Source organism: Artemia sp. Qi Xiang Cuo, chromosome 12 (genome assembly GCF_049724085.1).
Source record: "Artemia sp. Qi Xiang Cuo chromosome 12, ASM4972408v1, whole genome shotgun sequence".
NCBI lineage: Eukaryota > Metazoa > Arthropoda > Branchiopoda > Anostraca > Artemiidae > Artemia > Artemia sp. Qi Xiang Cuo.
The window spans coordinates 16,069,549-16,095,353 of NC_142805.1; the positions used below are offsets into that span (position 1 = coordinate 16,069,549).

The following is a 25,805-nucleotide window of genomic DNA, read 5'->3' on the forward strand; positions in this document are numbered from 1 at the left end:
TTATTTTAACTTCTTTTGCTTTTTGTTTTCAACAGTTATTGGCACTTTTTGTGACAAGTTTCGTTTGTTAAATCTTAAACCAATTTTGACTTTTGCTCCCATTAACGGCAGTGTTTATTAAGTGTATTTATCTATTATTCTTTGTTTCTCTTCTTTTATTTCTTTTTCTGCTTTTTCTTTTCTTTTCTATTATTCTTTCTTTTTCTGCTTTTGTTTTGCTAAAATTAGCAAATATTGCCTGACATACGGCTAAATTCTAAAATTTAAAAGTATTGAAAAAAAATGTGAAGAAATTTCACACGGGAGGAAGTTTGGTCGAATTTTGCAGGGCTTGGCGTGTTGGACTTCGGCAAAATTGTGCCCCTAGCTGAAAGCTTAAAGTGTTGAATATACAACCATTTATTTGTCTTTTTTTGTCGGATGAAGGGGGAAATGTGTCTTATGTCTAGATGTTTATTTATTACGTCTGAATGGTTATTATATTATGTCTAAATGTTTGTTTCCAGAGCTGTTAAAAAATCATATTTAAAATATATATATATATAAAATAAATCATCAAAAAAAAAAAATCACCAGTTTTTTTGCAATACTGATGAAATAAATGATGTTTTATAACATGAATGAATGGAACTTATGCAGCCACTATGTTATTTCTTAATTGCAAAGAACGGGAGAAAATCAAGACCATTGGGGGGACAATTAGATACACAATTGCTGTAATAGGAACTCAAATTTTGGAAGCCAAATCACTGTTTAAAAGAGTAAAGAACGGCAACCCTGTTTGTAATTTTGATTACTGTTGTGCTTGTTTGCAACTTATGGTGAATCCCGTGCAGTTTTATCATGTATGCAAAAGGATCAAGACCCTGGTGATTTGTTCCCATAGTTGCACTTTTCATAAAGCAAATTTTAATAAATAATACTAAATATCACTTTTGGTCTTTTCCCTTGATCAGAAAAGTGGTGTACTTGTTTTCAACTGATAATTTTGGATTCAGTGGTTTTATTTCAAGCAAGGAAAACCTCAAGCGTTCCCTCTATGGAGAACTTGTGACAACACTGCTGATTAAAGCTATTAAATTGACTATTTAATTAAATAGTATAGCTTATTTTATCTTATCTCGGCCTTTTTTGTTCTTCTTCTTCTTGGGAATACTATCAAAGAATTTTGTTTCATTAAAGGTTTTTAGTATAGATATTATTATTTCGATTTATCTCATTTTAGTTTTTGGCCGATCCAAGTGAAACCCGCTATATGACCTTGCTTCGCCAGCTGCCTCATTTGAATTCGGAAGATTACCAAAAAATTAAAACAAGTAGAGAAAAATTACAGGAAATCCTTTTAGAATCAAGTTCAAGCAATGGCATCGGTGAGAAATTTGTCACCGCTGTCGAGGAAGTTGCACGACTTCTCCCTGATGCACTAGTTTACCTTGAATTTGAGGCATCAAACCAAGGAGGAAACATGACGCCTGAAAGTAAATATATTTTTATTGCAAGTAGTATATATATATATATATATATATATATATATATATATATATATATATATATATATATATATATATATATATATATATATATATATATATATATATATATATATATATGTTACCTAACGCCACCAACTACGTGGCACGGCGCCACTCAGTGCCACTACTTAACTACTTATGGTACTAGGGTATGGTGTCACGGTTCCATGGAGTTCTTCCTGTACCGTCAATAATTTTTCTATAAATATCTCTCTGGAGGGGAGCGTGTCCTCCGGTGCCCTTCTCCTTAGCCCTGTACTTCAAATACTCTCTCCTTACCCCACCAGGGTTTGAGGCAAAAATATCTATACAACTGTAGAAAAGATAATTTACTCTTATTTACCAGTATTAAATTCAACATTAACTTGCTAAACTCTAGACTGGAACTAACTCAAAAAGCTTATAAACATAAAAGAGGTAAAGTCGCCTCTTTCACCATCACGTGACGCGGTGACTTCACCATCACGTGACGCGCCAATAAAAGGTATGGGGATCAAAATTAAACTGGCTTTACTCCTAAATTATGTTTCAATGGCAAGATTTACCTAGATAAAAATGGAACTATGATACAAACCAATTTCTTTCCTCTTGCGAAATTATTACATTGAAATTATACTAGCCTCTACGAGAGTTTAACTGTAAATAAAATAATATTGTAGGTAAATCTACCTATAAGAGAAAAGAGAAATTTATCTGATAATAAAGAGGCACGGATCCCAACAATATTATATACTTAATATAATATACAATATTATATTATATACAATAATAATATACCAGGATGCCAGTTTCCCCAAAAAACCTGGAGCCGTTTTTGGGAAAAAATAAACAATTATTGCTCGTTTATATATATATATATATATATATATATATATATATATATATATATATATATATATATATATATATATATATATATATATATATATATATATATATATATATATATATATATATATATATATATATATATATATATATATATATGTATTATATATATATATATATATATATATATATATATATATATATATATATATATATATATATATATATATATATATATATATATATATATATATATATATATATATAAACGAGCAATAATTGTTTATTTTTTCCCAAAAACGGCTCCAGGTTTTTTTGGGGAAAACTGGCATCCTGGTATATTCTGGCCTAAAAACAATTTACATAGGTCAGAAGTTTGAGAAAATTTGTTAGAATTTTGTTCGTTAATTTCGGAAAAATTAGCTTCAATAATCAAATATCTTTGAACAGACTGCAGAATGAAAAGACGTTAAAGTGCGTAAAGAGCAAAACACTGGTAATTGCAAAAATATTTGTATATACTTCAACATGGGATTACAACAATTCCAAGACCTTAAAAAAAACCAAAAGTTTGAAGCTTAGTAGAAATCATTGTTATAAATTGGACTTGGTTTAATAATCAAATATCTTTGAAAAGACACGGTATGAAAACACGTTAAATTAAATGAAGAACAAAAAATTGGTTGTTGCAAGATTATGTTTGTATATTTTGACGGAGAGTCACAGAAGTGCAAAAACCTTAAAAAAGAAAACCTAAAGTTTTAAGTTCAGTAGAAATTGTTGTTAGAGGTTTGACTTAATTTAACAGTCAAATATCTTTGAAAATACTGCAGTATGAAAAGACAGTATGCAGTATGAAAAGACCCGGTGGCTGGTAATAGCAAACATATTTGTATATATTTTAACAAGGGATTACAACAATTCAAAAAAAAAACCTTAAAAAAGAAAGCCAAAACTTTGTAGTTTGGTACATATCGTTGTTATAAAACGGACTTGCTGTGATTGTCTAATATCTTTGAAAAGACCGCAATATGAAAAGACCGTCTCAAATTGTCTGTGGTTAGAAGACAATCGACAATGAGTATCCATATATAGAAGCCTGCCGCATGCCGAGTGCCGATATTTTATTCTATATATTTTCTTGGGGTTATGGGGCTACGAACAAATTTTGTAGGGGTCTAGAAGATAGGTACGTTCTGAGGCCACTTTTGTTTCGAGGCCACATTTGTTCTATCATGTTTGTTGCTTGTGCATCTTTTAATTTCACAAAATTTAGTTTATTCACAAAAAAGTTTATTTACAAAATTTGTAGTCCTTACTACGCTGTAGAATAATATCTGTCAGGGATTTTCCACATGGAGATGTCCACAACAAATTGTACGGAACGTACTAAAATGTTTTCCAACCTGAAAACAAATTTTATTAAAAGTATTTTCTTATGTACTTAATAGTGAAAATAAACATTAAAATTATAGTAAAATTTTGAACTGATGAGCTTTCAGCTATTAATATCATTGTACATCAAATATTCAGTTTAATTTATTAGTTCTTTCTAAAATTATTCAAGACGAATATAGTTTCACTACAAACAAGAGGTTGGATACTGCCCCCTTCCTTAACTGTAAAAACCAAAAGCCTACTGCGTTATTGACGCTTCAGTGAGAACGAATTATATTACAAATATTATCTTTGCTGGTTCTTACAGCATTGAAAATAAAAATAAAAATTTGAGTGAAATAAAATATTGAACTGATGGATCTTTCAACAATTAATATCATTATATATCAAATATTCAATTTGATTTTGTTTATTATTTCCTAGACTGCTCAAGACGCACATTGTTTTCAGTAAAGCGCCAATGACGCAGTAGGTTTTAGACTTTTACAGTGAGAGAAGGAGGTAACACCCAAGCTCTTGTTTGTTGTGATTTTCGTTCGTTTCAAGCTTGATTTGCATATTCAATTTTAAGTTTCACTAGTTTTAAGATTTATTTATTCATTTACATTCATATCTATTGTATTTTTGTTTGCCTTGACTGTTTGTTTGATTTCTATTCGTTTTGAGTTTCGTTTATACTTCAATAGCAAAATGTTTTTTTTGTTTGAAGCTTGATTTGCATATTCAATTTAAGCATTACTCGCTTTAAGATCTATTTATTCCTTTATATTATTACTTGTTGTATGTTTTTTGCAATGATTGTTTATTTAATTTCTGTTGGTTTATCATTTATTTCTGTTGGTTTTTCATTTATTCTTTAATAGTAATTTCCGGTCGTTTTGAGTTTGAATTTAACAGGTATTTGTATCTGCTGATTTTAACTTTAAAACGGCCTTTACTTTTCTTGGAAAAAGTTTTTTTTAAATTAATTTTTGTTCGTTTTTAATTGCAAAAAGTTTCAAGTTTTTAAAAATTCCTTATTTCAAAATCAAACCTTTTTTCAAACATCAAATGTTCATCAAAGTATAAAAACTGGTATCAAAGTAACAATATCAAAGTAAAAAAATGGGTTTGTGTCAACCTCGGAGTTTTTATTTTGCAATGTTTGAACTATTTTTAACAAAATGGATATCTCAAAATTTTTATCGGACGGCTTTGGGAAAAAAGGGCATGGGAGGGGGGGGGTAGTAATCGCCCTTCGGTCTCTTTTGAATCTTTAAAAGTGAATTAGAATTTTCCTTTTTCAATCAAATGAGCCCTGTCTGAAGTTTATACGGGCATCCCTTCTATAAGAACCATATATTCCCCCAGGGCATAAATTACAACGCCTGTCCTCGGGCCCTGGGGGTTATGTCGACCCCTGAGTTTCAATATCTGATGTTTGTTTAACAAAATAGTCACTTCAAAATTTTTATCGGATCGGTTTGGGGATGAAAAAGACATGGAGGGGGGAGGGACGAGTTGCCCTCCAATCTCTTTTGACTCTGAGAAGGTGAACTAGAATTTCCAATCAAATGAGCCCACTCCGAAGTTTATACAAGCATTCCTTTCATAAGAACCATATACGGCCCCAGGACATAACTTACAGTCCCTACCCCCCGGGCCCTGGGGGGTTGGGTCAACACCGGAGTTTTTGTTATCTGACCTTTGAACTATTTTGAAAAAATTACTATCTCAAACTTTCCATCGGATGGGTTTCGAAAAGGGCGTGGGTGGGGCCCTCCGATCTCTTTTGACTCTTCAAAACTGAACTAGAGCTTTCAATTTCCATTCAAGTGAGCCCTCTCTGAAGTTTATATGAGTATCCTTTTCATAAGAACCATATATGCCCTCAGGGCATAACTTGCAAAACCTGACCCCGGGCCTTAAGGGGTTGTGTTGACACCGGAGCTTTTTTTATCTGAGCTTTTAACTATTTTTATCAAAATGGTTATCTCAAAATTTTTATCGGATGCATTTGGGGGAAAAGGGGCGTGAAGGGTGATAATTGCCCTCTGATCTCTTTTGACTCTTAAAGACAGAACTAGAACTTTCAATTTCCAATCAAATGAGCCATCGCTGTAGTTTATACGAGCATCCCTTCCATAACAGCTATATATGCCCCTTAGGGATAAGTTAAAACGCTTACCCCGGTCCCTGAAGGATTGTGTCGACCCTGGAGTTTTGTTATATCATCTTTGAACCATTTTGAACAAAATGGCTCTCTCAAAGTTCTTATCGGATGGGTTTGAGGAAAATGGGACGTGGAGAGGGGCGGGGCTAGTTGCCCTCGGATCTCTTTTGACTCTTAAAAGTGAACTTGAACTTTCAATTCCCAAGCAAATAAGCCCTCTTTGAAATTTATACGAGAATCTCTTCCATAAGAACCATATATGCCCCCAGGGCATAACTTACAATGCCTGCCCCCGGGCCCTGGGGGGTCATGTCGACACCTGATTTTCTGTTATCTGACTTTTAAACTATTTTTAACAAAATGACTATCTCAAAATTGTTTTCGGATGCATTTGAGAAAAAAGGGGTGTGGGGGAGGGGCTAGTTGCCCTCAAAACTCTTTTGACTCTCGAAAACAAGAACTTTCAATTTCCAATCAAATGAACCCTCCCTGAAGTTGAACCTCCCTGAACTAGCACTCTATGAAGTTTATACGAGCATCCCTTTCATAAGAACTATGCATGCCCTCAGAGCATAACTTAGGACGCCTGGCCCCGGGCCCAGGGGGGGTTGTATTGACACCGACGTCACTCTTATCCGACCTTTGAACTATTCTTAAGAAAATGGCTATCTCAAAATTTCCGTCGGATGGGTTTGAAAAAAAAGGCGTGGGGGGGGCTAGTTGCCCTCGAATCTCTTTTGACTCTTAAAAAGTGAACTCGAACTTTCAATTTCCTATCAAATAAGCCCACTCATAAGTTTATACGAGCATCCCTTTCATAAGAACCATATATGCCCCCAGGGCATAAATTACAACGCCTGTCCCCGGGGGAATGGGGGCGTGGGGGGGGGGGGGTTAGTTGCCCACCAAACTCTTTTGATTCTCAAAAACTGAATTGAGCCCTCTGAAGTTTTTACCAGCATTTCTTCTATAAGAACCATATATTCCCCCTGAGCATAACTTACAACGCCTGCCCTCGAACCCAGGAGTTTTCGTTATATGATTTTTTAACTATTTTAAACAAAATGGCTATCTCAAAGTTTTCATCGGATAGTTTTGGAAAAAAGGCGTGGGGGGGGGGCTAGTTGCCCTCGGATCTCTTTTGACTCTTAAAAAGTTAACTCGAACTTTCAATTTCTAATCAAATGAGCCTTCTTTGAAGTTTATACGAGCATCCTTTTCATAAGAACCATATATGCCCCCAGGGCATAACTTACAACGTCTGCCCCCGTGCCTGGGGGGGGGGGTTGTTTCGACACCTGAGGTTTTGGTATTCAACTTTTGAACTATTCTGAAGAAAATGGCTATCACAAAATTTTTATCGGATGCATTTGGGGAAAAAGGGTCGTAGCGGGCTAGTTGCCGTCCGATCACCTTTGACTCTTAAATAGGGCACTAGAAATCTCGATTTCCAATCGAATGGGCCCCCTTTGAAGTTAATGTGACGACCCCTTCCGCATGAAGTGCCTCTACTAGTACTACTACTAACGACTCACCGCAGCACCAAACCGCCTGAGGCCAACACAGCTACGCACGCTCCTCCTCCATCCCATTCTATTCAAAGCCTTCCTTTTTAAACCCTCCCAGGAAGTTTCCATTTCCTTTATGACATCTTCCCACCCCAGACGAGGACGACCAGCTTTCCGTTTACCCTTAGACGGTTGGCCGAAAAGGACGATCTTCGGCAATCTGTCCTCCTTCATCCGCACAACGTGCCCTAGCCACCTCAACCTTTCTTTCATTATCTCCCTTGAAAGTGGTATTGAACCGCATTTTTCATACAGCATACTGTTTGGAATACGATCAGTCAGCCGGGTACCAAGACCAATCCGTAAGCAATTTCTCTGAAAAACATCTAGCAAATCTTTATCCGCTTTTCGGAGCACCCATGCTTCAGAGCCATATTTGACCACTGTCATCACTGTAACTTCTAATATTCTAATCTTGGTTTGCAGACTTATCTTCCTATTCTTACAAACTTTTTTTTAAATGTGAAAAAAAACCCTGATCTTTGGCTATTCTACTTTTAACATCTTCACTGCTCCCACCGTCTTTACTAATAATACTACCAATGTAAGTAAAGCTGCCCACCTGATCAATCCTTTCGTTACCCAATGTCACCTTTTCATCTTCAGTTATTTCTAGCCTTAGTGACTTAGTCTTCTCAACATTAATTTTCAAACCTATTCTAGCACCCTGAATCCGCAAAACCTCTAAAGTTCTTTAATTTTGCTCACACTTTCATCTAGAATGCTTAAATCATCAGCATAATCTAAGTCCAGGAGACTTTTTCCTCCCCATTTGATTCTATGGTCTCCCATGGCCTTTCCTGTGCTCCTTAAAACAAAGTCCATCAAAATAATCCATATAAAGGGGGATAGAACACAACCCTACTTAACTCCTGATTTAATAGAAAACCAGCTGCTAACCTCATTTCCTACCTTAACCGCAGCAGTGTTATTCACGTACATAGCACTAATCACTTTAATAGATTTGTCTGGTATACCATATAAGGATAAAACCTTTGCTAAATCTCCTCTATCAACAAAATTGAACGCTTGCTCATAATATATATAACTGAGGACCACAGGTGTTTGACAACTCAGGCACTTCTCAATTATTAACCTAAGATTGAAAATTTGGTTGACAGATCCTCTCCCTTTTCTAAAACCGCACTTTTCTTCTCTTAAAACTTTGTCTACAGCATCCCTCAGTCTAAAGAATATCATATTAATAAGTAATTTGCTACCTACAGAGACCAGACTAATGCCTCGATAATTAACACACTCACTCTTATGACCTTTCTTATAAAGTGGCTTAATTAAGGTTTTCCTAAAATCGTTAGGTGCTTCCCCTCTTTCAAAAATCATATTTACAATCTTCAGTAACTTGTTTCTAACCTCAGAGCCACTATATTTAAGAAGCTCATTTACCACACTGTCAGCACCTGGAGCCTTATTATTTTTTAATCCTTTTAGTGATTTCGCTAATTCTTCCTCACAAAACAAATCTTTCTTCACATCCAAGGTATCACAAACTTTTTCATTTTCTTCTATATCTTTTCCTGCAACTCTATCTCGGTTAAGGAAATTTTCCAAATGTTTTGCCCATCTCTCTTTAACTATTTCCTTATCACTAATTGTGGCCACGTTCCTATCTTTAACTGGGACAAGTCCGGATTGACTACTCTCTCTCAATTTATTAACATGCCAGTACAATTTTTTACTATTATGTAGTCTAGCTGCATCTTCCAGATCCTCGGCAATTTTTTCCACGGCCTCCATTTCACACCTCCTTAGTTCATATTTAATGCTTTCTCCACTTTCTTTGCATTCATTTTGTTTTCATGTGACATATCACTCAGATACTTCTTGTACAAGTTCCTTCTCCTTTCTATAAAACGTAAAGCTTTTTCACTAATATTCCTAGCTGCAGTCCTAGCTTTCTTCCCTAAGACACCTTCAGCAACTTCACAAATTATTTTTCTAAAACTGTTCCAACCATCTTCCAAATTGTCAAATTTTAAACTTTCAAGTTTAGTATTCAACTGTTCATGACAAGTTTCTCTCAAATTCTCATCCTGGAGTCTACCAACATCATAACTTCCCGGGAGGTATTTACCCTTCCGAAATTTCAGCTTTAAATTAACCCTAGACACTACTAGATGGTGATCTTTACTTGTACCATCAATAACCTCACTCCTCTATACCCTAGTATCTTGTATTAATCCTGCCAGTCTTCGGTTTACTATAACATAGTCAATGAGGTTTGCTGTCTTATTATCACGTGAATACCATGTTAACTTATGAGCCATTTTTATGACCAAACACCGTATTGGTTATAACTAGATTGTTATACCTACAAAAATGCAAAAGTCTGTAGCCATTACTGTTTTCTTTTCCTTCATCAAATTTATCCAGGCTAGGATACCATTTATCCTTATTTCTTCCGACCTGGGCGTTAAACTCTCCTAGTAAAAACATCATATTTCTACCTGGGACCCTGTCTAATTGCTGGGACCCTGTCATCTGAGTCACAAGTATCTTCGTCAATCCGTTCTACAGGGGCATATACTACTATAACTGATACCGTGAAATTTTAGTTATAAAATGAGCAATTAGTATTTTATTATTAATACCTTCTCAGCCTAAACAAGAATTAGCAGCTTCCTTATTCATCATGAGCCCTACTCGCTGTCTATGTACCCCATTCTTCCTCGCTGTGTGAACAAATTCAATATCACCTAATTTCATGCTTCCTACCCCTGGGATATGAGTTTCTGAAACTCCTAATAAGTCCAGTTCGTTTCGTCTGAGTTCGTTAGTCAAAATCTCGATAGTATAGTCATTCTTTAACGTCGTAACGTCATTCTTTAACGTTCCAATTTTCATGTTCTTAAAATTTTTGAGATTATTTTGGCCTCAGGAAAAGCAATGATCCCGAATATCAGTGCAGGACTGGGAACACATATCTTCTCAAGTCTACACCGAAGTGCTTAAGCCGGCTTACAACCGGACAGCAAGAAGTCCCTGGGACCTCCAGTATAAATGTAGGCTTTGTGCACTCCTGGGCCCATCTTGGTCACAACATGGTCCAGAGGTACTTCCATATGAATTTCCTCTGGGAAAAATAATAATAATAAAACATTGGAGCCGTATGGCCTTTACTATTGGCAACGCTATAGCGTTGCCTCTGATAGTTTATCCAACTGTTGTCTAGTTAATATGAGGTCTTTCACCTAGCCTTACGAGCAAAGCTGTTTGTTAAGAATGTTAACTAATCTGTAATATTTGCTTATAGATATATTCTCTTACTACTGTTAATAAAACGAATATTGCTAACAATATTATTAGTAACAATATTGCTATTAATTTAAAATTACTGTTATTAAAACTGGCGATAATTAATAACTATTAGTTTTTACTCCGTGTTTTAACAATGATCTCACTCGAAATAAATTTTAAACTAATCCCTTGTTTTCTTTTAGATGCAGAACGGGCACTCTTTCACTGGCTCAATTGGTCGCTGGATTTCAGTAAGGCCATGGAAGAGCCACAACCAATCCTAAAGGTTCGACACATTAAGGCTGGCCTCAAGCTGGCTCGTTTTTTACCAAGCTGTTCGGAACGACTCCAACAAACAGTACTTAAAGCCAATCTGTTTGGAAAACTACTTAGCATTTTTAGTTCAGAATATATGGCTATTTCTTTGAAGCTAGCATGTTTACAAGCCATAGACTGTGCTATATCGACTACTTATGGCCTTGAATATTTTTTGAAGAGTCCACATCATGAAGAACTACATCTGCTACTTTTAGAAAAACAGTCGTCGCGAGTTAAAGCAGCCATTGCTCAAATTTTGATGAAGATCAGCTTCTTTGAAGCTGTGAGTTGCTTACGTCGTCATGTTCTTGAAGTGATACCGTTTGTATCTGGCGTTGATAAGAATAAGCTAGAAGAGATCATTCTGTGTCTTGGCGAGATTGTGAGAGTCTTGTCCAACCCTAAAGCTTTTGTCGGGCAGCATATGCGTTTTCTGCCTGCTCAAGTTCAGATCGACATTCCAGAAACTGATGATAATTGGAGTGGATTGTATACTATACTGAAAAGTCACAGGTTCTTACACTCAATACTCATACTACTTGTTCATCCAGGATTGACTTTTGATGGGAAGTTGAGCAGTCTTGTTGAAACAGTATTGGAAATGCTTATTGACACTGATATTGGTTTGAGGTTTTTAGGTAGTGAGCCAGAAGTGAGTACTCTTATATTGAAACAACTCTTAAGAGTTTATGATCAAGTAAAAAATGAGGAGTATGGCCAAGATGATCCTCAAGTAGATCTGTCAACATCCTTAAAGTTAGGAAATATGATGGCATATCGACTATATGTGCTACAATCTCTTGACATCATCTTCACTCTACAAAAAACGTTTTCTTCAGATATGGACAACATCAGTTTAGTTTCAGCGATTCAGAATATTCAAAATTTGTTTTTTACGCCACAGGGTAAACTCGCAGCAATCAGTGTATTAAGCATGAATGATAATATTAAGCCTATTCTTAATTTTTCACGTGTTAGTGAAGAAATAGAAGAAGAGAATCTTTTAAAGAATCTGGCTACGAGAGGTTATGCTATTAGTTTAACGGAAATAGTGACAAAGTATTCACAGAGTATGGAATTTTATAAGAATCATACTGACGCGATTATAGAAATAGCTAAAAGAGATGAATCAGGAAGACTAAGCTCTCTTATTCCATGGCTTGAGCTTCCAATGAAAAAAGAACTAATAAGTACTAACGGCTTGCGTGAGTTAATCTCTGTAATTAAGAGTAACGAGACCGATTGCATAAATCATCCTGTTAAACTCATAATGGCAGTTAAAATTGCTGCAAGCCTTGTGCTGCCATCCAAGCCAATGCCCAGTGGAGATTACACTGAATTGAAACACTCATATTCAGCAGTTCAATTGTATTCTGCAGATACTTTAACATCATTTTTTACCATACTAGCAAGATGGGTTGAATACTATAATCAACCCAGTTGGCACACCCCTACTTTATCTGGAATCCAAGGAGTATACCTTGTATCAGTTGCATATCCGATACTTCAGATGCTGCATTCAATATTAAGAGATGTCATTCGGTGTCGTAATACGGAGTTCCATGATTTAACCCACGTATCTTTGTTATTAAGTGTTTATGAGCTTCTAAGTGCTGTTCCTTCATCTTGTTTTATGCAACAGTTGGCTCAGCAGGGTTGCAGTGTCGTTATTCAGATCCTTTTAGCGTATACCACGCCAGTTATCGAAATCGATGCTGATAGTGCCGAAGATTTGCTGTTGAAAAGCTTATGGACAAAAATGATTCAAGAGATATTTAAATTTGTGCAGAACGGTATGCCGTCTAATTGTATCACTGGTTTGCAGGTTTTAAGTGAACTCCTTCCTCTTCCACTACCAATAACTGCAAGTCCCGAAGAAATTACTGAAGAATTTAATATTGAACAAGTCAATGCAAGAAAACTATGGGCTGCACACCTGCACAGTCTTGTGCCACAGTTTGCAGATATTCTTGAAACACTGTCTTGTACTGTTTATAACCCCTTGCAGTATTTGTTAAGACGTACTGCTGTGCAGTTTGCTGATTTGACGCCCTCGACTGCGTTAGCCGTTGTGAAAACGTTGCTTGACTCTTTGATTCGACAAGTAGGTGCCTGTATTAAAGAAGAGGAGGCAGTACGGATTTCTAATTCCTTCATAACTGATGAAGGGCCAAGCCTGTCTTCATTGCTATCCTCGGATCTGTCAAAAATTTCACCAAAGATCCCAGTATTGAGTATTCTCAGCTATGTGACCTCATTTCCTTGTGGGAAGTCAGCGTTTCTGCATTTAATTCAGGTCCAAAAAGATGATAAATACGAAGGAATACTCGAACTATGCTTGGCATTACTTTCAAATATCCCAAGAAAATATTTACAAATGCATGAAAACCTTTTGATGATCCTTCAGTTTTTAGCTGATGCAGAGATATGCATGACCCCAATTCTGGGTGATGAGATTGGCCTTGGTAATGCATTGCCTAATCGAGACAGCCTTGTTGCAATTGTGAATGGTCTTCTTGACTACGTAGAAAAGTGTGATGGACAATTTCAGATGATCCCATCTGCATTCAGAATAATTAGCTATTTATGCGAAAGGAACCAGACATTCGGTTTAATTGTCAGGTTTGTCATTTGTATTAAGATTCTTTCACGAAGGAAGGGTGGGGGTCAGTAGGACTATTTGACTTGAACCTATCTTGCTTTTGCTACTTCGCTAAGCATAGCTATATTTTTATGTATAGGACCACTAAGAGGTCATGTTGAGAGGGTTATATGGGTCACCAACCCCACCCCGACCCCCAGAAGCAAAAACTTTAATCTTGTAGAATAAACTTTTATAATATCAAGTAATTTATAAAAGCCTTTCCTGCTATAGAACCACTCTGAAAATAGGTTAAACTCTTTCAAAGTATAATTCTGGCAATCTGCCAAGCCTCAAGGGCTTATTTGGAGAAATCTTGAGTATGTCAGTGAAGTTACCAACCGGGCTTGCATAACAGTGAGCACTTAAATATTTGTTCATTATTCCTTCTGTTGTGCTTTTTATGAATCATTCGGGTTGAATAGGAGGGGAGGCTGGATTAATTAGCCCGGCCCCTATATTTGTCATTGGAAGCCATGGGCGTCGACCCAGCTGTGGCTCAGTTTGGCAAGTCTACCCGTAATTTTAATAATTATTATATCCTCTATAGATTTTTTTTGAAATTAATTGCTAATTACAGAATCCTGACGTATATAGTTGTTGTACGGAAAAAGTTAATAGGTTTGTCTTGATCTTCTTCTAGACTTACTTTACTTATTAGCCACTTTTTGAGTCCAGGATTGAGCTTCACAATTTAGATAGTAGGCACATCAATACATTTTAATGCTGTCATAGCACAGCGGATTGATGCTCCGCTTGGCAATACTCCCCTTGCTGCCACTAGGTTGGGTAATAGGCTTTGCTTCGCGTCCCTGCAGAAAAGGTCCGGCAGCTGAAACGTCGATTCGACGCTGTAGGCGCCAGCAATGCCTCTGGACGAACTTTATTCTGTATCATCTACTCTTTATTCTTTTATTCTTTCATCATCTGTTTTATTTTGAACCTATTATATTCGTGTTGTTTCTGTCTGTTTATGTAACTTTTAATCTCTATTTCTTGCCTTTCTCTTTTACTTCTCGAGAATTATCGTGTCAATCACCCAGCTCTTTCTTCTTTTCTTCTTTTTTGATGCATATAATGAAATGTAATGTTAGATAGAACAGTATTCAAGAAATAACATCCTTAAATGTTTATCGCTTATTCCTGTCCGTTTCTCTCTGTCTCCTCGCCTCCTCTCTCTCTCTCTCTCTCTCTCTCTCTCTCTCTCTCTCTCTCTCTCTCTCTCTCTCTCTCTCTCTCTCTCTCTCTCTCTCTCTCTCTCTCTCTTCCTCTCTTCATCTCTTCCTCTCCCTCTCTATATTCCTTTCTCCCTATTTCTCTACCTCTCTCTTCCTCTCTCACTTGCTCATCTTTTCATTCTACTTTAGATTGCTTCGAGAACGACCGACAGTTCTTCCAAATTTTATTCGGCTTATTGATACCAATCTATCTCAAGATATAAGCGACACTATACAATCCCTGGCCGTTTTTGTTGAGCTTGTTCGTCTGTTCTATCAACCAACAGTCCACACGGATCCTGAAATGATCCCTTCTCGAAATTTTTTTCTTCCTGTTTGGGAAGTAGCAGACCTTTGTGGAGGACTTCTGCCAGAGTCTCCACTTATAGGTCTATACACTAAGCTATCTAATTTGGGCGACGATTTGGCTCCTCTTAAAGTTCTTTTGAAACAATTGCTGGAAGATCTGCAGAAACCTAGAGGTAGTGACCAGCTTGGTAAGTATTTACCTTTCCTTCCCTGCTTTAAAGAGCCATGCTCGCTTTGACACATAAGCTTTTGCTTATTTTTACAATTACAGTTATTTTAGTAAAAGTAATCATTATTTAATATTTTGTATTATAAAACAATTAGAGGTAGATTGAACGCACAAATTAGACTAATAAAAAAAAGTACTTTTATCTGGATTATTTTGCCTTTTTGATATACTTCCGGCTTGAACTTTCAAAGATACGAAATAAATGTAATATATAGGTATATAAAACAAATAATAAATATACAAAATAAATGATAATAATATAAAAATAGTTTAATATATAATACGAATATATTATTAAATATTACCAAAAAAATGTAATGAAAATTTTACTTGTTTTTCTTGTTTACTGGACGATGCTCGTGCTAAAAGACCTTTATGGGATTTGTCAAGGACCTATTGTTTTGTCTTAAAGAAAAAAACAAATTGTGGAAATTTTTGTGAAAAAATGTGAATAAAAAAAATGTGGAAAATACTAGAAACCCAAAAGGAGTGACCAACTTAGTAAGTATTTAGTTTTCTCACAACAGTTTTGTTTTCCATGCTTGAAGGGGCCGTGCTCGCTTTGAAATACGAACCTTTTCTTATCATTACAATGAAAATAAGCAGATCATTTTGTCATTTTGTTTTTAGTTTTTTTTTTTTGAAGGGGGGGGGGGGATTGTAAAATATTAGAGATAGGTTTGAATGCACAAAATGTATTAGTAAAAATTGTACATATATATGTAATATTAATCGCTTTTGGCAAAACTCGTTCTTTTTTTTACAGATTAAAGTTTAAAAAGTTTTAAATAAATAGAATATTTGCAGATGCAAAACGAATAGTAAATATACAAAATAAATAGATATAAAATATAAAATTATATAATATACAATACAAATATATTAAAGAATATGGCATATAAATATATATATGTATATTAGGTAACTTGAGGTATCTTAAGGATTTATGTTGTGGAATTCTTGGTAAATAAGTTCCTCAATAAGCGGAAGTATAAAAAAAATAACAAAAGAATAAAAAAAACGTATAGTGAAAAATATAATAAACATTATATAATGAAAATATTATAATGAAAAATTATGATGAAAAATAATAATGAAAAAAATTGTGACGCAAAACTAATGGAATGTAAACTATTAAACAAATATTTGAAGGGAAAAAATGTTACCGTCATTAGTGCAAGGAAAATCTTGAAGGAACAAAAGAATAAAAAAACATATAATGAAAAATATAATAAAAATTATATGATGAAAATATTATAATGAAAAATTATAATGAAAAATAATAATGAAAAAAATGGTGACGCAAAACTAATGGAATGTTTTTAACTATTGAACAAATATTTGAAGGGAAAAAATGTTACTGTCATTAGTGCAAGGAAAATCTTGAAGGAACAAAAAAAAAAGAAAAGAAAATTTGGAACTAAGCCAGGTAACGAAAACTAGATCGACAAACAACCTTAAAAAGTCACACTAAAAAAAAAAAAATTCTTGAGACTCTCTGAAATCTCCTCGAAGCTTAATAATAACGAAAATATCGATTTGCACTTTATGTATTTATGGACGTTAGTCTTCGGGGAAACCAGTTACTTTTGTTGACATTAAGGGAAAACTAAAAAAATTGGGGATTGTAGCAAAACTGCTTTATTTTGCTTCTTTTTCTAAAGAACCACCTGGAGTTCTTTATTTTTTGGAGAACCACCTGGAGAAGTTCCTGGAGAACCACCTGGAGTTCTTTATATAACCACCTTATTTTTTGTAGTATAGATCGATTAATGATTGATTACTAGTTTTCTATATTCATTGTTCACTTATATTAAAGCCCTCATATTTAAGCAGAATTTATATACCAGAATTAAATATTTTAATATTTAATTATAAATAAATATTTTTAATTTTTTTGCAGAATTAAATATCTTAATAGGCTTAAGTACCAAAAAGCTTATATTTGTCCATAACACAGCCTAAATAGACCAAAAAAACTGAAGTTCGCCTTTGCTGGGAAATTATATTGTTCTTAGATGACTGATTCAGTTATTTCGAATTATGTTATATTTTAATAGTATTTTATTCTAGTTGAGCTGCCTGAATATAATGTTCCTCAAGCGGATCCACTTGGGAGTCAGTGGATTAACCGGGTTGTTGTCACTCAAATGTCGACTCCTGCTCAAGGAATAGTTGATGAAGAAAAGCTCATTGGACCAGCATGGATTGGAGCACAATTGGGTGACGAAGCCGATGTCGAAATGGAGCAGGTACTTTTATTGTTTGTTTTGGGATCATAAGGGATTATTTTGGCTCGTTTGTTTGGTTTGTTTGTTTTGGTTTATTTAGGCTCATAAGACTTTGTTTTGGTTTCTTTGGTATGTTTGTCTGTTTGGTTTGTTTGGGCGCAAATGTGAGACAGTACACTGAACTTCTATCTTTTGTTTTGGCATCATAAGGATTTATTTAGGTTCATTTGTTTGGTTTGTTTGTTTTGGTTTATTTAGGATCATAAGACTTTGTTTTGCTTTCTTTGGTGTGTTTGTCTGTTTGGTTTGTTTGGGCTCAAATGTGAGACAGTACACTGAACTTCTATCTTTTGTTTTGGCATCATAAGGATTTATTTAGGTTCATTTGTTTGGTTTGTTTGTTTTGGTTTATTTAGGCTCATAAGACTTTGTTTTAGTTTCTTTGGTATGTTTATCTGTTTGGTTTGTTTGGGCTCATATGTGAGACAGTACACTGAACTTCTATCTTTTGTTTTGGCATCATAAGGATTTATTTTGGTTTATTTGTTTGGTTTGTTTGTTTTGGTTTATTTAGGCTCATAAGACTTTGTTTTGCTTTCTTTGGTATGTTTGTCTGTTCGGTTTGTTTGGGCTCATATGTGAAACAATACACTGAACTTCTATCTTTTGCTTTGGGATCATAAGGATTTATTTAGGTTCATTTGTTTGGTTTGTTTGTTTTGGTTTATTTAGGCTCCTAAGACTTTGTTTTAGTTTCTTTGGTATGTTTATCTGTTTGGTTTGTTGGGGCTCATATGTGAGACAGTACACTGAACTTCTATCTTTTGTTTTGGCATCATAAGGATTTATTTCGGTTCATTTGTTTGGTTTGTTGTTTTGGTTTATTTAGGCTCATAAGACTTTGTTTTGCTTTCTTTGGTATGTTTGTCTGTTCGGTTTGTTTGGGCTCATATGTGAAACAATACACTGAACTTCTATCTTTTGCTTTGGGATCATAAGGATTTATTTAGGTTCATTTGTTTGGTTTGTTTGTTTTGGTTTATTTAGGCTCATAAGACTTTGTTTTAGTTTCTTTGTATGTTTTTCTGTTTGGTTTGTTGGGGCTCATATGTGAGACAGTACACTGAACTTCTATCTTTTGTTTTGGCATCATAAGGATTTATTTCGGTTCATTTGTTTGGTTTGTTTGTTTTGGTTTATTTAGGCTCATAAGACTTTGTTTTGCTTTCTTTGGTATGTTTGTCTGTTCGGTTTGTTTGGGCTCATATGTGAAACAATACACTGAACTTCTATTTTTTGCTTTGGGATCATAAGGATTTATTTCGGTTCATTTGTTTGGTTTGTTTGTTTTGGTTTATTTAGGCTCATAAGACTTTGTTTTGCTTTCTTTGGTATGTTTGTCTGTTTGGTTTGTTTGTGCTCAAATGTGAGACAGTACACTGAACTTCTATCTTTTGTTTTGTAATCATAAGGATTTATTTAGGTTAATTTGTTTGGTTTTTTGTTTTGGTTTATTTAGGCTCATAAGACTTTGTTTTGCTTTCTTTGGTATGTTTGTCTGTTCGGTTTGTTTGGGCTCATATGTGAAACAATACACTGAACTTCTATCTTTTGATTTGGGATCATAAGGATTTATTTAGGTTCATTTGTTTGGTTTGTTTGTTTTGGTTTATTTAGGCTCATAAGACTTTGTTTTAGTTTCTTTGTATGTTTATCTGTTTGGTTTGTTGGGGCTCATATGTGAGACAGTACACTGAACTTCTATCTTTTGTTTTGGCATCATAAGGATTTATTTCGGTTCATTTGTTTGGTTTGTTGTTTTGGTTTATTTAGGCTCATAAGACTTTGTTTTGCTTTCTTTGGTATGTTTGTCTGTTCGGTTTGTTTGGGCTCATATGTGAAACAATACACTGAACTTCTATATTTTGATTTGGGATCATAAGGATTTATTTCGGTTCATTTGTTTGGTTTGTTTGTTTTGGTTTATTTAGGCTCATAAGACTTTGTTTTGCTTTCTTTGGTATGTTTGTCTGTTTGGTTTGTTTGGGCGCAAATGTGAGACAGTACACTGAACTTCTATCTTTTGTTTTGGCATCATAAGGATTTATTTAGGTTCATTTGTTTGGTTTGTTTGTTTTGGTTTATTTAGGCTCATAAGACTTTGTTTTAGTTTCTTTGGTATGTTTATCTGTTTGGTTTGTTTGGGCTCATATGTGAGACAGTACACTGAACTTCTATCTTTTGTTTTGGCATCATAAGGATTTATTTCTGTTCATTTGTTTGGTTTGTTTGTTTTGGTTTATTTAGGCTCATAAGACTTTGTTTTGGTTTCTTTGGTATGTTTATCTGTTTGGTTTGTTTGGGCTCATATGTGAGACAGTACACTGAACTTCTATCTTTTGTTTTGGGATCATAAGGATTTATTTCGGTTCATTTGTTTGGTTTGTTTGTTTTGGTTTATTTAGGCTCATAAGACTTTGTTTTAGTTTCTTTGGTATTTTTATCTGTTTGGTTTGTTGGGGCTCATATGTGAGACAGTACACTGAACTTCTATCTTTTGTTTTGGCATCATAAGGATTTATTTCGGTTCATTTGTTTGGTTTGTTGTTTTGGTTTATTTAGGCTCATAAGACTTTGTTTTGGTTTCTTTGGTATGTTTATCTGTTTGGTTTGTTTGGGCTCATATGTGAGACAGTACACTGAACTTCTATCTTTTGTTTTGGGATCATAAGGATTTATTTCGGTTCATTTGTTTGGTTTGTTTGTTTTGGTTTATTTAGGCTCATAAGACTTTGTTTTGGTTTCTTTGGTATGTTTATCTGTTTGGTTTGTTTGGGCTCATATGTGAGACAGTACACTGAACTTCTATCTTTTGTTTTGGGATCATAAGGATTTATTTCTGTTCGTTTGTTTGGTTTGTTTGTTTTGGTTTATTTAGCCTCATAAGACTTTGTTTTGGTTTCTTTGGTATGTTTATCTGTTTGGTTTGTTTGGGCTCATATTTGAGTCAATATGCTGAACTTCTTTCGTTTGTTTTAGGATCATAAGGGTTTATTTTGGTTTCTTTGTTTTAATTGGTTTGTTCGTTTTTTTGGTTTGTTTAGGCTCATAAGGGTTTTTTGGAATTGTTTGGTTTGTTTGCCTTTTTGGTTGTTTTGGGCTCATAAGTTGAGACGACACTCTAAACTTCTATTGTTTGTTTTTGGATCATAAAGGTTTATTTTGGTTTGTTTGTTTGGTTTATTTGGGTTTTTTTGGTTTGTTTGTGCTCAAATTTTTTGGGGGGATTTGTTTGGTTTGATTGCTTGTTTGGTTTGTTTTGGCTTATAAGTGAGACGACAACACTCTAAAGTTTTACTTTCTTTTTGGGTTCATAAGGTTACTATATACTCTGCTGGGGTAGTTTTAAAGGTTTTACTTCATAAAATTTCTTCCTGAGACAGTACTGTCTAAGCCCTACAAAAGGGAAAAATGTAACCAAGAACAAAATGAGGAAAATCACAGTCAGTGGAAGAAGAGATTACAGTGCAAATATTTTGGCTGAAATTTCTGCACAACCGTCTTTACTGCAGAATTAACGATAACAAAAAAAAATCCTGTTAAAAGTCCTTTAGGACAATATGAAAATGCAAACACCATTACAAATACTTTCTGTTTTTCCGCTGGCTGTGACTTCCTCGTTTCTTTCTTCGTTATGTCATATTTTTGTCAAATTCACGTATATGCAACAACGGCTATTAACCGAGCACGCTAGGTGAGTACGTTTATTACGTTGATTCTATTGGATGATTGTTTCAACTAATAGAAGAGTTGGATATTTTCAGTTTTCTTGAGATTCTCTTTTTTATTCTTGAGATCTGTACGGTTTTACAAAAAGTGTTATATCCTCATTTCTGATTTATGTTAATAATTTGTAAATGGTGTTTCTAATATCAAAATAGTTTGACCTTGTCTTAGATGCCAAATGAAAATATTCTGCACGCAGATAATAGGTCCTTAAAGTACAAAAACCGAAATAAAAATATTCCGCACGCAGATAATAGGTCCTTAAAGTACAAAAAATCTAAATAAAAATATTCTGTGCACAGATAATAGGTCCTTAAAGTACAAAAAATCGAAATAAAAATATTCTGCACGCAGATAATAGGTCCTTAAAGTACAAAAAATCGAAATAAAGATATTCTGCGCTCAGATAATTGGTCCTTAAAGTACAAAAAATCGAAATAAAATATTCTGCACGCAGATAATAGGTCCTTAAAGTAAAAAAAAATCGAAATAAAAATATTCTGAACGCAGATAATAGGTCCTTAAAATACAAAAAATCGAAATAAAAATATTCTGCGCATAGATAATAGGTCCTTAAAGTACAAAAAATCGAAATAAAAATATTCTGCGCACAGATAATAGGCCCTTAAAGTACAAAAAAAAATGAAATAAAACATTCTTCGCCTCCGGACCCGTCTTAGATCTGTTCATACCTGACACCGTCATTTCCTAAGATTTTACTTTCGCTTATGCACAAATTTGGAATCTTTTAGGGCTGTACCTCAATTTCGTCAATGTTGCCAAGTTGAGCCGTGAAAATAAGTGAGCGGAGCTAAATAGTTAAATTTGACAACTTTTATTATCTGCAAAAACTAAATATTAATAATCTGTCGGTTCACAAAGACAACTACACCTTCTTTAGCTGTTTGTAGCTGTATGATCTTAGCTTATTTTTGGCTTATTATTTATCCGCGTTTCTTTTTTTTAAACTTGATGTCTACTTCTACCAAAAACAGTTGCATGCGGAGATCTTTTTCGTTTAAATTGAAGTTTGATTTTTGTAGGTAAATATGGTTCTGTGAATTTCTGCTGAAACGATCATTCCTTAAAGTACTAAGGACATCAAAATAAAAATATTTTTGCCCCGCGAACCCATCTTAGGTCTATTCACACATGGCACCGTAATCTAATAAGATTTTACTTTTGCTTGGTAATGAATTTTGAATCTTTTAGGGCTGCGTCGTAATTTCTTCAGTGTTGCCAAGTTGAGCCGTGGAAATTAATAAACGAAACTAATTGATTAAATTTCACAACCTTTTTATTTCTTGAGCTGTTGGTAGCTGTATGTTTTTAGCTGTTTTTGCTATTTTTTACCCACGTTGTTTTTTTTTGTTTTTTTTTTATTTGGTGCCTACTAGTACCAAAACAAATGCATGTGGAGGTTATTTTCGTTTAAGTTGAACTTTCATTTTTAAAGGCATATATGGTTCTGTAAATTTCCGCTTAAACGATCAGTCCTTAAAACACCAGAACATCAAAATGAAAATATATTTGCCCCGCGGAACCATATTAGGTCTATTCATACCTGGCACCGTAATTTATTAAGATTCTACTTTTGCATGTCTACAAATTTTGAATCTTCTAGCGCTGCACTCTAATTTTGTCAGTGTTGTCGAGTTGATCCGTGAAAATAAATCAGCAAAACTAATTAGTTAGATTTGACAACGCTTTTTATCTGTAAAGGATCGGACACGCTTATATTTTTTCGGCATCGAATTGCAAAGAAAACGGCGGCGATTCGAGCTTGAAAAGTTTCTCAGTTTCTTGTGCCGATTTACAAAAACGGCACTGAATTTCATCGTAATCGTTCAAACAAATGTTCAAAATATGCTCTTCCTGAGGCTTTTCAATCCTCAATCGTTTTCTTCTCTTCAGAAGGAAAATCAAAAGAACTAAGTTTCGATCAGTCATGCAACTATTGTTAAGCTGTAGTTGATTATTAGTTTCCATGATGTTTAGTTTTGAAAATCTTGCGCAAAAAACGCTGTTTTGCACCTCTATCCTTTGCCGACTTAGCTGCTAAAGTCGGTGTCAAAAAAAGTTACGTGTGTCCAGCCCTTAAAAACTAGATATTAACATGGTGCTTCCCATGACAACTAAGCCTTCTTAAGCTTTGTTGCCAAATATTTTTAGCTTATTTTTGCCGACTTTTTACCTATGTTTTTTTTTCAATATTATTATTATTCGGGCTAGTTATCACCAAATCTGTATAACTGCATATAAAGGTCTTTTTCGTTAAAAGTGCGTTATCGATTTTTTTCTAATTTTTAAAGATAGATATGGCTCTATAAGTTTCCTCTTAAACAATTCAGACAATAAGATTTGGTTCCTTTTGGTACTTTAATAACGAGCCAGTTTCTTTTGAATAGAAGAGCTTTTGCAGTGTTGCCTACCCACAAGAAAATCGTTTTTTTTAAGTTCCTCTAGCAATTTATTAGGTTGTTTGGTACTTGTATGATAAATGCCCTACAGCTCAAGTTGTTCATTCATTGACGCATTATAGAACTTTTTTTTTCGCTAGTTTCTTTCAGCTTACCGTGAGACAAGACAAAGAGAAGTGACAGAATAGGAAAATATATAATTTGAGCAATATATTTGCAAATTAGGGGGGGGAGTAAAGTATTCGGACAGTGTGAAGTTAGAAAACAATTTTTACTACATAATATGCTGAATAATTGTGCCTAATACATTAGGCATGCAGACCCGCTATACTGTACTCCCCCCCCCCCTCCTAATGTGCAAATATACAGTCCAAATGTGTTTCTAGAGTGTTAAATTTTTATCTTACTTTGGTATATTTCGGATTGAGCTTCAGAGAAACATATTAGAAGAACATTAGGTAGGGTGTATATTATACAAGTACCGGTTGTTTTTCTTTAGAAGATCCCCGACAAAGATGTGCTAATGCCTCAGAGTAAAACTCGACACTTGATGCACTTGTAAGAGTAGGACTTTTTATTCCATTTTATTTTTATGTTATATTTATTTCTAAAATAAAAATGATTTTTTTTTTTTTTTTTTTTTTTTTTTTTTTTTTTTTTTAATTTTGACTAGCCTTAAATATTTTTCATCTTTGATTTTAATATTAAATTTGTTTCAAGCCTTTAAAATGGAGTATTCTTCCCGTTATTGTTATTCTGAAGACCCGTACTTCATTTAAAAGTAAAAAAAAAATTATGAGACACATTTTTATGCTGTTCTTTGATGATTATCTTTGGCTCTCGAAAATCTCCAAAGAGAATTTCCAGTTGAGCAATACCGAAAACCATAGAATATTGTAGGTACTATAAAGGGTTGAGCAATCTCCGTCAATGCTTTCTTCATGGGTAGAACATAGCTTGTAAGTAGGCCTTAAGGACACCTAGACGGTCAATCATTTTGATCAAAAGCTTCCGTCAATCAATTGATTAAAGCATAATTGACCATCTAGGAACCTGTTTGACGCTTGAATCAAGCGGTGACGGTGATTGATAGAAAGTTTGAATGACTCAATCGGTTCCTAGACGACCAATCATGCTTTAATCAATTGATTGACGGATGATTTTTATCAAAATGATTGACCGTCTAGGGTGTCCTTTAGAAGGAAATTGAATAAAAAAACAAGTTTTTTTTAACTGAAAGTAATGAATGACGTTAAAACATAAAACGAACAGAAATTATTCCGTATATGAAAGGGGCTGTCCCCTCCTCAACGCCTCGCTCTTTACGCTAAAGTTTTTTATTGTTTAAAAAAAATAAGAGTTATGACAAATTCAAACTTTAGCGTAAAGAGCGAGGCGTTGAGAAGGGGACAGCCCCTTTCATATACGGAATAATTTCTGTTCGTTTTATGTTTTAACGTCGTTCCTTACTTTCAGTTAAAAAAAAACTTGTTTTTTAACGTAAGTTAAATACGTAACTTACGAATTAACTTGCGTAACGAACTTCTATATTCATATATTTTTAATACGTATATTAGGGGGCTTGCCTACTAGTCAATACCTCGCTCTTTAAGCTAAAGTTCGAATTGTGTTCCAATTCTTTAAAAATGACCCCATAATCACAAAGGCAGTTATTTAGAATAAATAGCTCTTATGAAAGTACTAAAAAATATTTGGCTTAAAGAGCGAGGTAGCCTAGTGAGTAGGGGGTTAACCCAATCATACACGTAATATTTTTTGTTCGTTTTAAGTTTTGATGTTACTCCTTATTTTCAGTTGGAAAACTTGTTTTTTTATATTTAATTTCTTATCCTTTTTTTTAAATAATGCTGGGAAATCCGGCACCCCCTTCATAGCAATGTCCCTTCCCCCATGAAAACTT

General features: G+C 34.3%; 1 protein-coding gene across 1 annotated transcript in view; it reads left to right on the forward strand.

The window, feature by feature from the left end:
- vir (VIR_N domain-containing protein) overlaps window positions 1-25,805 on the forward strand; it is a 126,850-nt gene that overhangs the window by 66,308 nt on the left and 34,737 nt on the right. The window contains exons 7-10 of the mRNA XM_089097800.1: window positions 1,226-1,478; window positions 10,937-13,673; window positions 15,060-15,406; window positions 17,521-17,699. Coding sequence (XP_088953926.1) covers window positions 1,226-1,478; window positions 10,937-13,673; window positions 15,060-15,406; window positions 17,521-17,699 — 3,516 coding nt within the window. The remainder of the gene's footprint in view (window positions 1-1,225; window positions 1,479-10,936; window positions 13,674-15,059; window positions 15,407-17,520; window positions 17,700-25,805) is intronic.